At 40.3% G+C, this 18,705-nt stretch overlaps 1 protein-coding gene across 1 annotated transcript in view; it reads left to right on the forward strand.

Moving 5' to 3' along the window:
- FAF1 (Fas associated factor 1) overlaps positions 1-18,705 on the forward strand; it is a 373,466-nt gene that overhangs the window by 47,772 nt on the left and 306,989 nt on the right. The window contains exon 2 of the mRNA XM_055139161.1: positions 10,221-10,289. Coding sequence (XP_054995136.1) covers positions 10,221-10,289 — 69 coding nt within the window. The remainder of the gene's footprint in view (positions 1-10,220; positions 10,290-18,705) is intronic.

Here is an 18,705-nt window from a genome sequence, read left to right on the forward strand (position 1 = left end):
CTTTTATTACCTGTGTTGCAAACCACAGAGCCTAAGAGAGAGAAGGCGGGTGAATAGGGGGAGAAAGAGAAGTGTACGTCACAGAGGTAAGACTTGTGAGGGGTGGGGAGGAAAACCGGTGAAGCAAGGGGTGTTGTAACATTGTATGACTGAACCCCAATTCAAACAATTTTATAACTGTATATATCATAGTGTATCAATAAGAAAGAGGTATGTGAGAGAGAGTGAGTGTGTGTGTGTGTGTGTGTGTGTGTGTCCGTGTGTGTGGGGAGGTGAGAGGCGGGGTGTGTGTGGGGTAGTTGCAGTTGAGGCCTGGCTTCCAGTTGGAAACCCATCTAGGGACTGACTGCAAATAACCCTCAGAGAATGGGGAGGCTAGTGGGTCCCATTTTCAATTCTCTGCATTGCTTCACATGCCCAGAATTGTTCAGAAAGGAGCTTGTGCACATACACAGCACGTCAGTCTTTGTAGCCACTGACAAGGCAAGGGATGCATCTTGATTGCTTGTTCAGGGGTCCTACAGAACTGTTAGAAATAGTTCTTTTAAACAAGTTACTACTGTTTTATAATAGGTGACATTCTTGGCATTGATGGGATGGGTAGGTGATATGTGATATGGATATGATATCACAGCATGTGATACGGATATAACTTGTCCTGCTGGGTTGTTCTCTTACGCTTGAGCCATTTTCGAGCCATTTTCTGGGCCCCCAGAAAACTAACCCCACCACCCCCGCCCTCTTTGTTCCCCCATTCCTCTTTCCTTATGGATATATATTTTGTGCTTTATTTTGTTGTTCAAGCGTTCCAGCTTTAACTATGGGGAACTCTTTTAGGTGTGTCTCTATGTGTGTCAGCTCTTTTAGTTACTATTAACTGTGTTTGTGTATATGTGCTTCCTTTTTGGTACAGCAAGGTGTCTTAGGGTCATTTTGTTTATTGCCTGCTCTGATCAGTCAGCAATTTCTCTAAGGAACATTGTTTTTTTTTTCCTTGTTGGAGAGTAATTTTAATTTTGTTATGTTTTGGGGCCACATCCGGTAGTGTTCAGGGCTTACACCCAGGCTCTGTGCTCAAGGATCACTCCTGGTGGGACTTGGGGGGCTATATGGGATGCCAGGGATTGAACCTGGGTCGTCTCTGTGCAAGGCAAACATCCTTCTGCTCTATCCCCACAAGAGTAGTATTAGAAAAAATGATCCAGGTGGTAGGTGTTGAATTTTAGTTACTTTCATTTTCTAAAAAACTTTAACTTCATGCATTCATAGTGTTGGCCCCAATGTTTTCTCTGTGCAGAATGATCTCCAGGGGCCACAGAGTTGGTAAGTACTACGGGATGTAGTACTTGGCTTGCATGCATATGATTTGAGTTTAAACCCTAGCACTGCATATGGTTCCCTAAAGCACAGTAAGGAGTGGCATTAGAGGGCAGGGCCGCTAGGGACAAAAACAGCTGGCTGGTGTGGCCCCTTAACAAAAACAAACAAAATGATCTCTACATTTTATTGTCTTGTGGAACTTCATTTCATCCTTAGCATTGCACTCTGTTACTTTCTCTGGAATGCCTTGTTTTATTCTCTGAATCCTTGGCTTTCTCTTTAGAATCTTTTTCATATTTTACACACATGGTGCAGTATCATTTTATTATGGTATCACTTATTTTAATCATTTTACATAACAGCTATGGCTTGTTTTTCACATGTTTATTTGCTTTTGTGGACTGTGAGCATCTCCAGGATAGTGGTTGGGGTATTCTGAATAGATAAAAAACAAAAACACAGCAGTTGTAGAACCAAAGGGAAATGGGCTGAGATTTCTGTCAGCCTCTCCAGACTCCTTTCACAATAAAACCTACTTGACAACTTAAAATAAAACAAAGGAAAAGCACTTTGAAAAGTAAAGACTTAGTGGTTGTAATAATTAAAGGGAATTGAGATGAATGGCCCTTTATTAAAACTAGAGTCTGAAAGACTGCATGCTATTTTATGTTTAATATGTTTTGTTTTTTGTATGACTTTAAAGGGAGTCATTTGAAAAGGACCATTTTGTATCAGTTTGGTGAAAAACAAAAATAACAAATAGACCTCTGAGTATTTTAAGCATGAAGGTATTTAATAAGGGTAATTAGATGCTAATGAAACTTTTGGCTTGGGTAGAGAAGAAGGATCTTTCTTTGCTTACAGGAAATAAGCGATTACAGGAACAGTTGCTTGTGATCTCAACTACTTGCAGTTCTGAGGCCTGTGATTTGCAAGAGTTCCCTGGGAGGCCATCACAAATTTTATTTCTTCTGCTATGGTTTGGTCTTTTAATTTGTGGCAGAATTATTTTATTTTGGTACTTAAATGAGATTAACTGTAAATCTGGGTGTTTTTCATATTCATTATACCTCATGTGACTATGATGGGTGCTTTTTTTTTTTTTTTGCTTTTTGGGTCATACGTGGTGATGCACAGGGGTTACCCCTGGCTCTGCACTCAGGAATCACCCCTGGCGGTGCTCAGGGGACCATATGGGATGCTGAGAATTGAACCCGGGTCAGCCGCGTGCAAGGCAAACGCCCTACCCGCTGTGCTATTGCTTCAGCCCCCGATGGGTGCTATTTTTTTAAAAGAATTTGTTGAATGGGAAATATGCACTATATATATAGAAACATACGCATCTTTCAGTGTGTATTTGTGTGTTTGAAGGAGAGATTCTGTTTATTTTCAGGGAAAGCTGTATATAGTGTTCACTGTGACATTTTGTTGAACTTAGTTACTTCTAACATGTCAGCTAATATACAGTTTGATTCTTGCGTTCTTGACATATTACTAAGTATTGATTTGATTTTTTTAATCTTAAACTTCAGGATTTGCAACAGTGATGTAAAGTCAGGAAGCTGCCTGGACTTCATAATTTGAAATCACATTTTAACAATGTAGTTCTTAAAATTAAAATTTAGTTTAGGTATTTTATTTTGTGTGCTCTTTTATAAATGTCTAAATATATAGGTACTGTATTTTTTTTTTCCTTTTGCGGGGAGCTCATACCTGGCGATGCACTGGGGTTACTCCTGGCTCTGCACTCAGGAACCACTCCTGGCGGTGCTCAGGGGACCATATGGGATGCTGGGAATCGAACCCAGGTTGGCCGTGTGCAAGGCAAATGCCCTACCTGCTGTGCTATTGATCCAGCTCTGGTACTGTATTCTTTTCCTGTCATGTATATTGATCATATACACATAAAGTATATACATACCAAATAGGTGCTTAAAAAAAGTGTTCCCCCACCCTGACCCCCAGATTTCTGTTTGCTGGAAGTCCAAAGTTATGGTATTAGCTGAACTTCCATTACCTGGAGGTTTTAGAGATTTCCTATCTTCTGATAGCTGTGAAACCTTTCTTGGTTTGTGATACATGACTCTTATCTGTGCCTCAGTGTGTAAGTTTCAAAAGAGAAAAAGGTGCGATGGGCACGCGTGGGACTTGGAACGTTTGGTGGCAGAGAGCCACCTCCCCAGGCTGGTCTACGGCTGCGGCGATGGCAAAGGTCTAGGGAAACAGAGAAACAGGAACTGGGGCTCCAGGCTGGTCGATAGTTGGATTTCTCTGTAGTTTGATCTCTCCCTTCACAGCGCAGTCTTAGTCATCGTTTTGATCATAGTCCCAGTCATTAGAGCTCCATCATCCTAGTCTCCTGGTAGACTTCGAAGTACTCTCTTTCCAGTCATTGTCGTCATCTGGTTCTCCTTCTAGTCCCAAAGTCTCCAAAGTCTCACTTCTCTTTGTCTTCAATGTCTCCTCATTGACCTTCTCGTCCTCAACATCTAGTCCCCAGCATCTAGTCCTCAGTATCTAGACTTCAGCATTTAGTCCCAGTGCCTTGTCTTCATCTCCTTCCCAGAGTCTAGTCCTTAGCATCTAGCCTTTAGCATCTAGTCCCAACTTTTTCATCACCAGCATTTAGTCTCCAACATCTTCAACATCTCCTTCCTAACATCTAGTGTTTAACATGTTCAACATTTCCTCTCCTCTTACCCCTTACAACATAGTTATATAGAAATCATGAAGGGTGGGGATATAAAGGTGGGATTGAACATTAGCATAACAACAAGGAAATGTAAAGCCACTCCTACAGTGATTAACTCATCCATCTGAAGGTTCAGCACTCCAGATTTCTAGGAGATCCACACCAGGGCGGGATTCCATCAGGGTGTATTGCTTTCTCCTTTCCTCAGCGAGCAATCCATTTAAACAGTCATAGTGTATTTACTGATAATATTTCTAATAATGTCATTTTGTATAACAAAGTAAGAGATATATTAAGCTTAAAGATTGGCTCTTCCTGGGGACATCTCTCTGTATATTCCAGACCACAGTCCTCAGGCCAGGTTAGTCTTTCCTAACCCCAGCAGGTCCTTATTCAGTTACTTCTTTTTGGGTTGTGACAGTTTGTCCATGACCGTGCTCTTAACTTATAGTTAAGTATTATGGTGCTTGGCCTGGCTCATTTCGATGCCAGGATAGCTCACAGCTTGCCCTGGGTCCATCCAGTCCCTCGTTGGAGCCCTGCTATTGGAGTGCGAGGAATCAAGGGCAAGTGGACTTAAGTCAAGTAAATATGGATACCCAGGAGTAAATATTATTTTGGAGTCAGTTAACTCTCATGTTACATAGTATAGCATCAACTAACTCCCGTGTTACATAATATAGCATCAACTGTCTTCCTGTGTCTATACAAAAAGGGCATTGCTAAATAAACCATGCAAATGACATAAATGAAAGAGAAAAGCAATATAGGATTATTAGTGCCTGATGGAGTTGGGTGTGCCTCAGTTGCACTGTTGTGCGATTGGCTTAATAAACCTTAAGCTCCCTGGGGGAGGAGCAAGGACAACCCAGTGATATCCAACACTGGTGGTTACGCTGCTTTCTTTTAGTGTGTGTTTGTGTGGTGTATGTGTATAAGCCTCTTAAAGATCACCATTTTTTTTTCCCCTTTTGGTTTTTGGGCCACACACAGTGATACTCAGGGGTTACTCCTGGCTCTGTGTTCAGGATCAGGAATCATTCCTGGTGTGCTTGGAGGGGGATCATATGGATTGCTGGGGGTTGAACCCAGGTCAGCTGTGTGCATGGCAAGTGCCCTACCTTTTGTATTATCTCACTGGCTCCTCAAGAGCCTAAATTTAATCTTTTTTTTTTTTTTTGCCACTTAAGATAATATTATAGGTAGAAGGCAACTTTTTTCCCAGTCTGCCACTCCTACAGTTTGCATTCTTTAGCACATTTCTAGAGTGTGCATCTAAAAGCTGGCATGTGGTGATATTAAAGTAGGTAGAGGTCACTGCCATGCTGGGATTGTGGAAACCTGGTTTCACTCAGCTCAGTTTGATATGTCTGACAACCTGCAAGGGTTGCTGGGGCAGGCACGGGCGTGATGGAGTTTAGTGCATTTTACTTGCCACATTCCCCTTCTTGTTTGTCTTCCAGTGTTTGACTAGTGCATCGTGCTGCTAGTGACTTAGGGTATTTCCCTGCCTCAGCCTGTGATCATCAGAAAGGTCACAGCCTCAGAGATATAATTTATTTTCATGATATATTTGATCTTCTCTTTGGTGATCTCTACAAAGCAGTCTTATAAATAAGATAATTAAAACCATAACTTTAATATCAAATTAACACAAGAGAAAACAATATAGGAGACAGCTTGCTTCAATATCTTAAACAGAGTAGTCTATTTCAATGTGTTGTGTTAAGAATCTCTAGCTGGTTGCTAAGGAAACTTTTGACCTCAGTTTGACATTCTTTCTTTAAAGGAAAAACTAACCCTTGAGATTGCATAAAAATATACTGTAGTCAATAATGTTTAAAATCATTTAAAAAATATCTCCACTTTCACTTCTGGTTATAGTAAATTGAATCTCTTTTCTTTTTTAATTTGGATGAATACTGATTTTATCTTCACAAAGGAGCCAATTTTTGGTTATCGTCAATCTTTTTATTATTTTCCCCTTTTGTTGGCTTTCAGCTTAGTTCTTTTTCTGCTTCTTAAAGTATAAAGTTAGGTTTTTGAAAGACTTGAGGTCTTTCAAAACTATGTATTAATTTTTTTTTTTTTTTTTTTTTTTTTTTGCTTTTTGGGTCACACCTGGCGATGCACAGGGGTTACTCCTGGCTCTGCACTCAGGAATTACCCCTGGCCGTGCTCAGGGGACCATATGGGATGCTGGGATTTGAACCCAGGTCGGCCGCGTGCAAGGCAAACGCCCTACCCGCTGTGCTATCTCTCCAGCCCCATCAAAACTATGTATTAATTTTTTATTCTGTTAATTGTACCCAGGCTCCATGCATGCAAGGTATGGGTTTTATTTGAACCAAATACTCTTCTGAGTTACCTCTTTGGTCCCTGTGGTCTTTCTTAACTAAATAAAAATATTTATTAAATGCGTTTTGTTCTAATGTATGTTTTGTTTCAGAGGATATTCCATTGCACTTAAGGAAAAAAAAGTTTTTTTGATGTTTTTTAGTGGAATGTTCAGTGTTTTTCATTTAAATATAATAAAATATAAAAAACCACTATATCACTGTCGTCCCATTGTTCATTGATTTGCTCGAGTGGGCGCCAGTAATGTCTCCATTTATCTCTGTCATGTTCAGGGTCAGGGGAAGGAGGCCCATTATTGTTACTGTTTTTGGCATATTGAATATGCCACAAGTAGCTTGCCAGGCTCTTCCGTGCATAAATATAAAATATGTATATGTAGATATTTTAATTTTGGGGCCTTACCCAGTGGTGCTCAGGGCTTATGCTTGGCTCTGCACTCAGGGATCACTCCTGGGGGATCACTAGAATTGTGGGAATTGAACCTGAGTTGGCCACATGCAAGATAAACACCTTACCATGTGGACTATTGTTGCAGCCCTAGTTCTGCAGTTTTGCTTATATGCTTTTTTATGTGTCATTTGTTCTCCCCTAATTACTTTCTTTTATGTTTAAATGACTCCCCCACTTTTTTGTTTTTAATTTTGTGACCTTTGAGCTTTTTGTCATTTCTTTTTCTGTTTATTCTTACTTTCTCTGTGATTACTCTAGGGCAATTCCCCAAACTTATTTCTTCTACCAATCTTTTTTGGGGGGTTGGGGGTTTGGGGGAACTCAAATAAAAAACAGTAACAACAATACCCCCTCCCCCACCTTAAAAATCACAAACCCACAAGTACTAAGTATCCTCCTTGATTTTTTTTCTCTTTTGGTGGGGGGCACACCCAGCTTTGCTCAGGGCTTAACTTCTGGCCCTGTGCTCAGGGATCACACTCCAGAGCAGTGTAATATCTCTCCAGCCCCAGAGTACGGTGTTCTTATTTGATATGCTTTGGTAAATTCTTTGGGTCTGAGAAACCTAGAAATTATGTCAGGTAAATTTATCATAAAACATAAATACCAGATGATATCATTCATGTGGACATATAGACATAAAGGAATGCATTAGATAATCCCCAATGGAAGTTTCAAACCTTGAGGATGTTGCCAACGAAACAATCAAACTGAAAGTATGAGGTGTGTGGGGATAGTGGTGGTGAGAAGGAATTTTGGGATAGTGATAAAATACTGTATATTTTGTGATGGTGTGATGTAAACTATGGTACCTCAATTTAGAAAAAAAAAAAAGCTGGAGAGATAGTACTGTGTGTAGGGTGCTTGCCTTGCACAAGGTTGACCTGGGTTCGATTCTAGTTTCCCATATATTCCCCTGAGCACCACCAGGAGTTAACTCCTGAGTGCAGAGGCAGGAATAACCCCTGTATATTGCCTGTTGTAGCCCCCTAAAGAAACCAACAAAACCCCAAATCAATCAAACAAAAAAACAAAGAAACTGGGAAAAAAACCCCATGGGAACAGTTTTGGAAAAAAAAACTTGTGTTATATATGCACAATTAAATACTGTGTAACTATAAGAACAGAAGAAATTTAGTGCTGGAGCATTATTACACCTGGAAAGCATTTGCCTTGCATGCGACCGACTTGAGTTTGATCCCTAGCATCCCATATGGTCTCCTGGAGCACTGCCAGGAGTAATTCCTGAGTGCAAAGCCAGGACTAACAACCGAGTATCAATAGGTGTGACCCCCCAAAAACAAAACAACAACAACAAAAAAGAGAGAGAGAGAGAAAAGATGTAATCTTGCCTTTTGCCAATGTGGAGGGAGGTGGAAGGTATCACATTAAGTATTTCACTTAAGTCAGAAGAAGGACAAATACTGATGATGTCACTGATCTGTCATATACAAAGCAAGGGAATGGACAGTATGATAACAAGCCCTTGAAATTTGATTTCAGAAATGAGGTGGATGCTAATTGTTAGGAGGAGGTAGCAAAGTACAGACTAGAAGTGACATAAGGATGGTGGTAGAGAGTCTTTGGCCCTTTAGTAATGACAAACTTGCAATAACTTTGTACACTGAAAACATATATGTTAACACTACTATAACCATGGTTCCTAAACTCCTAAATCATACAAGATAGGACTGTTTATCTTTGGATCACGGGGAAAGCTGCATGTTATTTCTCATGTTTTATCAAATTTGGAATGTTAGCAGCTATAATTTCTTCATTCCCTGGGGTTTCATGTTTTTAGACTTTTTTTCATTTTTCTTTTTGAAGTGTGGGGATAAAGGTTTAGCCATATCCAGAAGTGCTTAGGGATTTCTCCTGACTTAGTGCTCAGGTTGCTTCTTTTGCTGGGGAACCATCTAGAGTCAGGGATCAAACCTGGTAATACATACTTTGCAACCTTATGAGACAGATCCTGGACTCCTGTTCATTTATCTTTATGCTTCTCAAACTGGATGATTTCTGTTGATTTATATTCTCATCTCTTCATCTGCCTGTTTAGAATTATGTTGAAACATGCTAATTTTCAATTATAGTACTTTTCAGTTCCATAGCTTACAGTTTTTTTTGAAACTGTTTTATCTCTGTATTTACATTCTTTGGGTTTTGTTGATTCATTGTTCTTCCTTCCTTCCTACGTCCCTCCCTCCTCATGTACTGATGTTCTTGATGCTCTAGCCCCTGTCCTAATTTTTTTTTTATTTCTTCTTTTTTCCTTTTTTTAATTCGTGTGTGTGTGTGTGTGTGTGTGTGTGTGTGTGTGTGTGTGTGTGTGTGTTGGGGGAGGGTTTTTCACCACTGGTGATGCGCAGGGGCTCTTCCTGGCTCTGCACTCAGGAATTATTCCTGGTGGTGCACGGGTGGACGATATGGGATGCTGGGGATTGAACCCGAGTCAGGTGTGTGCAAGGCAAATCCCCTATTCCATTATCCCCTCCATTTGGCAAAAGCCAAAAGAAAACAAAATTAAAAAACCCTGAAAAACACCTACCTTGAAACCATAACACTGAGTTTGATAACCTGGTGATGTGCACACGTCAACCCTAATACTGACAAGTCCTCTGTCTGGAACCCCTCGTTCTCTCTCTTTCCCCTTCCCTCCCTTCCTTCCTTCCTCCCTCTCCTCTCTCTCTCTCTCCCCCTTCTTCTTCTCTCTTTCTTCACGCCTCACATCTGGCTGTGCTCAGGGCTTACTCCTGGCTCTGCACTCAAGGATCACCCATAGCAAGCTTGGGGGACCATATGTGGCGCAAGGAATTGAATCCAGGTTGGCCGTGTGCAAGGCAAATGCCTTACCGCTGTCTGAGACTTCTTGGGGCTGCAATAGAGTATATGATCTGTGGTACACAGCTTGATATTCGTGAGCATGTACCGAAGTATGTTGCAATCCTTCCAACCCCAAACCATGGAGCATTGCACTTAAAATATGTATAAGCAAGGTGGCCAGAATTGCAACCCTCAAACTAACAAAAACCCAAACAAAACTAATTTATGGGCTTATGCCTAAAAAGCAGGTGGTATGTCACTTGAGCTGTTTGTTAGGTGTCATAGTAAAATCTCTTAGATCAAAGTTTTTCTAAGTAGTTAAGAATCTAGATAGCATACTTGACTACAAAACTTACTTTCATTGTTTAATTTTACTGTTTTTTGTTAGATAATGCAAATTTTCACTGTAGTTGACAATTTTCAGATAGTATCCGTAAAATGCTCATGAGCATTAAGCTAGTGTCTTGGGTTTATTCTTATATTTATTCAAACTGGTTACCCATTATGAATTTATTTTTTAATATGAGACTCCCCATTCTCGAAATTATATATGATGTATTTTTTACTTTATTTCTAGGCATGTACTGGCATTGAAAACATTGATGAAGCTATTACATTGCTTGAACAGAATAATTGGGACTTAGTGGTAAGTACACTTTTTCTTTCTTTTTTTTTGCTTTATTGAAGTAAAAATAAAAATGGCTTATAGCATTTCATAAATTTAGGGTTTTAACATGATTTTATACAGGTTTATATTGTGAAATAATTGACAGCATACATCCATCAATTCACATTTTCTTTTTGTGTGTGTGGTAAAAATTAGATGTTTCTCTTAGTAACTTTCATAGATACACGCAGTATATAACTAGAGTCACCATGCTGGTATTTTATTTTTTTAATTTATTTTTAATTTTTAAAATTTTTTATTGAATCATGTGAAAAATTACAAAGCTTTCAGGTTTAAGTCTCAGTCATACAATGATCAAAGACCCATCCCTTCACCAGTGCACATGTTCCACCACCAAGAGCCCCAGTCTACCTCCCATCCCACCCCCACCCCCACCTCCGCTTGTGTGGTGGATGATTTTCACTTTATTTTCTTTTTACTTTGATTACATTCAATATTTCAACAGAAAACTCACTATTATTATTTGGAATTTCCCCCCAACAATCAGAAAAAGCCATCATTTGATAATTTGTTTTCCATTGCTGAGAATGAAGAGCATATGAGGTTTTGGATTTCTGGTATTTTAGTACTTAAGATCAGAGAAATTTCTGCCAGAAAGTCGCATCATTGCAAGCTCTACCTCTGTTTAGTGGGCCTTATAAGATGGCAGTCACCACACCGCCAGCAAAAGGAAAGGCCGAGAGAGAAAAACCTTTCCCCTCCTGGGGCGGCATGGGGCCATGGCTTAGTTCACAGTCTAGAGGCATTTCTGCAAGAAGCCGCTGAGTGCCGATAGTAGTTAGTGGGCCTCCGGTATCATGGGCATTCAGGAACAGAGGAGCCGTTTGTGTCCGGCTGCTTGCGGTCACATCTGGGTGGAGAGCGGCACCGGTAACGCCCCCCATCCTGAGATCTCCCACACATCCCATCACTGCAAGCTCGTACCTTTCTTTAGTGGGCCTTATAAGATGGTGGTCGCCATGCCGCGGGCAAAAGGAAAGGATGAGAAAGAAAAACCTTTTCCCTCCCGGGGCAGATCATGCTGATATTTTAGATACCCAGAAGTATTTATCTTAAAAATTTCACATTCTACCCTTGATCAGTTTTATTTATTAACATTGCCTCTCAGTCTTTATTTGGGGGGGGGTGCTCACCCAGCAATGCTCAGGTGAGGGGTTACTCCGGGCTCTACACTCAGGAATTCCTCCTGGTGGTGCACGGGGACCATATGAGGATGCCAGAGATTGAAGCTGGGTTGGGTGGTGCAAGGTAAGGGCCCTACTATCTCTCTAGCCCTGCCCCTCAGTCTTTGAAATTGGCAATCAATTTTCTATTTTTTCCTGAGTTTGATTTCCTTTTACAGTATACTTGTAAGTGATATAATGCTTATTTTTCTGTCTTATTTCAAGTATATTTGTCTTTTTGGCCAGTTATAAAATTAATGAAATCTTATTTTTAATACACATTATGTATGGCTCAGCAGACTATAGTCTATCTATAACTAATTAGAATGATTAAAACCTAAATGCTATGTCTTTGATAAGCTCATACTCAGGTCGGAATTAAATCACCAATAATTATGAATTCTTAGATAATTTAAAAAGCACTTTCTTTTTTTTATATATGACTATAAATATAATATAAGGTTATATAATATAATATAAGGTTCATATTTCCCTTGCTTGGATGGAGAGAAAAGTCAGGCTTGCCTGAATAACTGTGTGATGTTTCCACCTCACTTCCTGTGGCCTTCACTGATGATTGTTTTTTTTTCTAAGTTTGTTAAGTGGCATTTTGGGTGGGAGTTGTGGGAGGGATACTGGGAACATTAGTGGTGAAGAATGGGCATTGGTGGAGAGATGGGTACTCGATCATTGTATGACTGAAATATAATCATGAAAGTTTGTCTGTAACTGGATCTCACAGTAATTCATTTAAAGAAAAAAGAAGTGGCATTCTGGTATGGTTTTTCTTTTGAGTTCAGATAGTTTATTATAGATGTGTTATAATTTGGGTGGGAGAGTGCAGCAATAATTCAAAAGGCTAGTCTCAAGATAGCAGTACACATTCACAGAATTCTAATCTATTTACAATTGCTAAACAGACTAATCACTGTATCACTGTCATCCCGTTGCTCATTGATTTACTCGAGCGGGCGCCAATAACATCTCCATTCGTCCCAACCCTGAGATTTTAGCAGCCTCTTCTTACTCGTCTTTCCCAACGATTGGAGGCTCTTTCAGGGTCAGGGGAATGAGACCTGTTATTGTTACTGTTTTTGGCATATCGAATACGCCACGGAGAGCTTGCCAGGCTGTGCTGTGCAGGCGGGATACTCTTGGTAGCTTGCCAGGCTCTCCAAGAGGCATATATATACATATTTCCCTCTATGATTTTACGGAAAATGGGTAGGGAGTGGCTTATGATGTGTCAGTGACTGCATGGTCCAGGAATATGTTCACTCATGCATGAGGCTCCGCCCGACTGTGTGGAAAGTGGCCTGGAGGGTGGAGGTGGGTAGGTAGTGGAGGTCAGCTGCTGGGGCTGGGTCCCTTAGGGCGGGGAGAGCTCTCACTTACCCTCCTCTGGGGCGCCCCGAGTGGAAACAGCCTCTGGCATGGGGTCCGGTGTTCATGGTTATGGGAGCCTCAATTTATGCTTCCTTCCAGGAGAAGAATAATAATAAATTGTATATAGTATTGGGGTAGTATTGCTTGTAATGGGATGGCCTATTGTCCTTCAGTGCCTTTGAAGTATTAAGGATGCCTGACTTACAATTTTGAAAAGTTAATTTTCTTAAGTAGCTGTGTACTTGTAGAGCTGGCATTAGATCTTTAGTTATTTTCAATCCATATAGACTACCATAATTAACTTTCAACTATCTGTTTTATATAGATTTGCTACTATTAACATCTTTGTTAAATATTTTTTAAAAATTTCAAATAAAACTTTATTTTCAGCTTACAAAAGTAATAATCCTCATTGTAATGATATGAGAATATATAGAAATTTGGGCTCGAGTGCATGCTTTGCTTGTGGAATCTCTAGGTTCAATAGATTCAATTTCTGACTCTGTATAGTTCTCTGAGCACTCCTCTGGAAGTAGCTTGAACACTGCTAGGTGTGGTCCAACATTTCCCACCCCCCAAAACAAAATCTTCAAGGAATAAGTTGTCATCTTTTTGGGGGGGTAGGAGGTGTGTGTGTTTGGACCACACCTGGTGATGCTCTGTGATTAGGAGTGACTCCTTGTGGCACTTACAGTCATATGTAGTTCAGAGGATTTGTACTGGGATCAGCTGAATGCAAGGGAAGTATCTTATAAGATTCCTGCACTACCTCTCCAGCCTCAATAGTTAGTTTTGAAGAGGGCGTTACTTTTTATAGTTCTGGGGATGAAGGCATGTGAAGTACTAGGGAATTGAATTCAGAGTCTCATATGTGCAAGGGCTGTACTATTTCACTGAGCCACACTGCTAGCCCTGTTTGACATTCCAGTATGTTTTCTCACAGTTATGTGGATAAAACCACTTTTTATGGCAAGTTAGGTTATCCCCCATGCCTCTAAGATTGGCCTATAAATGGAAAGGCCAGAAACAACAAGTGCTGGTGGAGGTTTGGTGAATAATGAAACTTATTCACTCTTTGTAGGAATAATTGGTCAGAGCTCTATGGAAAGTATATTTCTAAAATATTAAAAATATCATATGATCCAGCAGTTTCATTCTTAGATATCCAAAGAACACAGAAACACTGATTTGAAAAGATAAGTATATAACTAGTGTTCATTCTAGCGCTATGATTTAGAAATATCCAAAGTGCAGCAATGGATGAGTGGATAAAGAAGACTTGGTGTATAGATAGATATTTGGGAGAGTACTACTCAGTGAAATCTTTGTCTTTTGCAACAGTGTGGATAAATAGGAGGCAGTCATGCTAAGTAAAATTAATCATAAGGAGAAAGACAAATAAACCAGATGATTTCACTCATGTGGTAAAGAAACAAATCACAGGAATAGAAAATGGCCAATGAATATAAATCCTTTGAGTTTGATCACACAATTGAGATTACCAAGAGTGTGGTGGTGCCAAGATGAGAGAGGAGGGCCAAAAAGTTCCAGGGGACTGTGATAAAGTGATATTGGCACTTTGGTGTTTTTGGCATAGGTTAGTAGCACTAAATCCCTAAATTTGTAAACAGTAAAAGAAAATAATGAGATTGTCTGTTCCTACTGTAATCTGTGTTTTATTTTTAATTTATTTATAGTTGCCACCTAGGTAGGCTCTGGGAGCTTGGAGCCTTTCCTGAAACTCAGCCAACCAACCAACCAGGTTATTTGTTCAGTACTAGGGTCTAAACCTAGCACTGAACTTGGTGCTTAGAGTCTCCAGGATGAAGCCTGGTGATGCCCAGGAGGTCCTGTGGTGCCACAAATTGAATCTGGTTTGGTTTTATATGCCCAAGCTCTATATGGGCTGCATTTAAGGCACAGGCCCTGCCTACTTTTTTTTTTTTTCTTAATCTTTCTTGCCCCTTCAATCTTTGAAGTGTGGTTTACAGTACTGTTGCTGGTGAGACTTTATGCATAACACTTTATTACCTTTTACCTCCTTCTCCTCCTCATGGTTGAACACTTGCCTTTACTATTGTTATTGTGTTCCCTTTTTCTTCTTATCTACCCCGCCAAGTGGCATACTTCCTACTGAAAATCAATTCTTGTGATTCTTGTTTTTGCTGCTTTGGGGCATTTGTTATTCCACTACTGTGTTTCTTAATATCCCGAATGTGGGCCATATCCTTTTGTGTCAGTCTCTCACTCTGTTCTAATAATTTTGTATAGTTCTGGTTTGTTCTTTAAATATTTATTTCTTGTTCTTGGATTTTTCTCAAGCACATTTCTTTTTTAAGGCACCATGAATTACATTTTTTCATGACTTAGTTTCAGGCATATAATGTTCCAGCATCAATCCCTTTACCAGTGTCCACTTCCCTCCTCCTATCTTCACAGTTTTCATCACACCCACCATTCTGCCTTTGTTACAGGCACTGATTTTTTTTTAAAGGCACTATGGTTTACAATACTTTTAGTGATAGAGTTTTATGCATAACAATTTACCACCTTTCAGCACATTCAGCACACCCCCTCCTTTCTGAGTGACCACTTCCCTCCCCTATTATAATGTTCTGTTCCCAGTCCTAGATGCATTGGGGTTGGGGGGGCCTGTCCTCCCCCTTTTAACCTTTCTTCTGAAGACCAGTTCTCATATTCTTCATTTCTATTACCTTTTATTTCTATGAACTTTGTTTCTATAACCTCAAGTAAAGCATGGAAAACCTCTTAACTTACTTACTGCTGGGGAAACTGAATAGCCATGTCTAAGAAGAAAAAAAAAAAGAAACGAGAATTTTATCTCATAGCATTCACAAAGTAAATTCAAGGTGGACTAATGATTAGATTAGACCAGAATTCACAAAATTAATTGAAGGAAGCATACGCAGAACTCTTCAAGAAATAGTCCATGAACGAACTGAGCATGGAGATAAAGACAGAAGTTGAAATAAATGAATGGGACTATATTAAAATTAAAAAATTTTCATGGCAAAAGAAATTCAAGCTAAAATAAAAAGCCAACTGAACAGGAGAAAATATATCAAGGGCTAATATCCAAGATGTACAGAGTACTCCATTAACCCCATCCTAAAATGGGGAGAGAAGAACAGTCACTTCCCCAAAGGGAAATACGGATGCTAGTAAGCTTATGAAAAATTATTGTAATTTATTACCAGGGAAATGAAAATTAGAGCAATGAGATACCATTTTATACCAGTGAGAGGGCACATATAAACAATGTCTAGAAGTAGCTAGTATTGGCAGGGATGTGGTGAGGAAAGACCTCTCATTTATGGTTTGTGGGAATGTTACCTGGTTTAACCTCTGTAGAAAGCAATATGGAGATTTTTTTGAAAAGTAAAAATAGAACTGCCATATGACCCAGTTATAGCACTTTTTGACATCTGCTCTGCAAATAGAAAAGCTTTAATTTGAAAGGTTATATGCACACCTATGTTCATTGTAGTACTTAGTTTAATAGTCAAGATATGGAAACAAATCAAATGTCCAACTACAGATGGACAAGAAGATGGACAACTACAGATCAAGAAGTTTTGGTGGGGCTGGAGTGATAGCACAGCGGGTAGGGAGTTTGCCTTGAGGCGGCCAGCCCGATTTTGATTCCCAGCATCCTATATGGTCCCCTGAGCACTGCCAGGAGTAATTCCTGAGTGCAGAGCCAGGAGTAACCCCTGTGCATCGCCACGTGTGACCCAAAAGGAAAAGAAAAAAAAAAGAAGTTGTGGTATATTTACATAATAGTATACTATGCAGTTAATATAAAGGATGAAATAATGTAATTATCTCTGCGTGGAAGGAGATAGAGTGTATCGTGCTGAGAGAAGTCTGGCCAGAAGGAAAGGAACAAACAAAAAATGATCTTTCTCCTATGTGAGATATAGTAAGATACATAGTAAGGCAACAACAAATGACCAAAGGCAGCAGAAATGGAGAACTGCTCCACAGCACTGAGTTTACAGGGTGGGGGGTTCAAAGGGGAATGGGAGGGACCTTAGGTGGAGGAAAGTAGGTTCTCTCGTGGTGAGTGTGGTGCTGGAATGATGTATGCCTAAAATTACCATTAATAGTCTTGTAAATCACTAAAAAAGTAAAATAAAATATTAAAGAATAAAACAATGTATAATTATTGAATAAATTAAAATGACTTCTGTTGATTGGGGATATTGCTCATTGGAGGTACATGCTTCCTACATACTCTTCCTTTGTACAAGCACACACAGAGACATTTTTACTTATTTATTTTTTAAAAAATTTTATTTTCATAAGATTGTTCACCCAAGTGTGCAGGACCCGGGGCTAAGATCTCAAAGCCTGCTTGGATTGGGACAGGGCTTCCTCCACCCAGATCCCCCATTTTCCAGTAGCTTGGCAGCCACACCCACAAACTCCCCCCCCCCCCCCCGCACCATGTAATTCCATCAACGGCCAACATCCAGAGACTATAAAACAAAGCTCCCAGAAGTGCGCGGCCACATTTGTGGCTACACGACCTCTTATAACCTAGTTCTTCCGCTGGAGAACCTGGCAAGGTACCGAGAGCATTCCTGCCCGTACGGCAGAAACTGGCAAGCTCTCCGTGGCGTATTGGATATGCCAACTACAGTAACAATGGCAGGTCTCATTCCCCTTACCCTGAAAGAGCCTCCAATGCTGCACCGCTGGGAAGAATGAGTAAAGAGAGGCTGCTAAAATCTCAGGGCTAGGATGAATGGAGTTGTTACTGGTGCCTGTTCGAGCGAATCGATGACCAATGGGATGACAGTGATGCAGTGAAGGTTGTTCATATTAATTGATTACAATCAATATTTCAGTACCAGTCCTACCACCATTATACCTTATCACCACCATTATTTCAGATTTTCCTACCTGCCTACCACAGGTAGATGCTATATTGTATTTTCTATTGCTTATTATGAATATCCTGAGAGGTCGCACAGCTGTACAAGTGCACTCCTGGAATTCTAAAATTGTAAATGGTTGGGGTCCAGAGACATTTCTGTTGGGAGCTAGTCCATTTTGAGATTCATTTGTGAGTCTCTGGATTAAAGCTGTGAATACGCTGAGATGGCACCCAGAGGCAGTTTGTGGGTGTGACAGCCAGGACCCTGAGCAGACTGGGGAATGGGAAGGGACAACCTGTCTCCACTGCCACCATGTATGTGGCACACTCCATAGAAGATGTTCAGGTGGTATTTCTGGGCTACACATAGTGCTACACAGTGGACCATGTGGTACCAGGGATCTAACCCAGGCTCTTAAACACAAAGTAGAGACTTCAAAAGGAAGGATTTTTTTGATCAGGCACTTTGATTCATGGAAATAAGTGGGAAAATGCACTGTGTGAGGGCAGAAGAGTTAGCAAGGGCAGACTGGGCTTAACTTTGGAGACCCCAGAGTAGAGTTGGGAGCTACCTATGAGCATACTGGTTGTGGTGCAAAGCTCAAGACCAACCGAACAAAAGTACCTATGCATTGTGTGATACCTTTGTCAGACTTCAGTGTAAAATTGATGGAGTTAAGGCGTGTGTCTTGCCTGCAGCTGACCTGGGTATGATTCCTGGCACCCTATATGGTCTGCTGAGCCCTGCCAGGATTGATTCTTGAGTGCAGAGCCCAGAATAAACCTGGAACACCACCAAACAAAGAAAGAGTAAACTTTAAAGCAAAAGAAATTAAGATCTGAATAAAAACCCAACAGCACTAATCTGAGGAGGAAAAATTGTCCAGTCCATGTTCTTACCCACAAAGCCTAATACAAGGAC

Source organism: Sorex araneus, chromosome 5 (genome assembly GCF_027595985.1).
Source record: "Sorex araneus isolate mSorAra2 chromosome 5, mSorAra2.pri, whole genome shotgun sequence".
In the NCBI taxonomy this organism is placed as follows: Eukaryota; Metazoa; Chordata; class Mammalia; order Eulipotyphla; family Soricidae; genus Sorex; species Sorex araneus.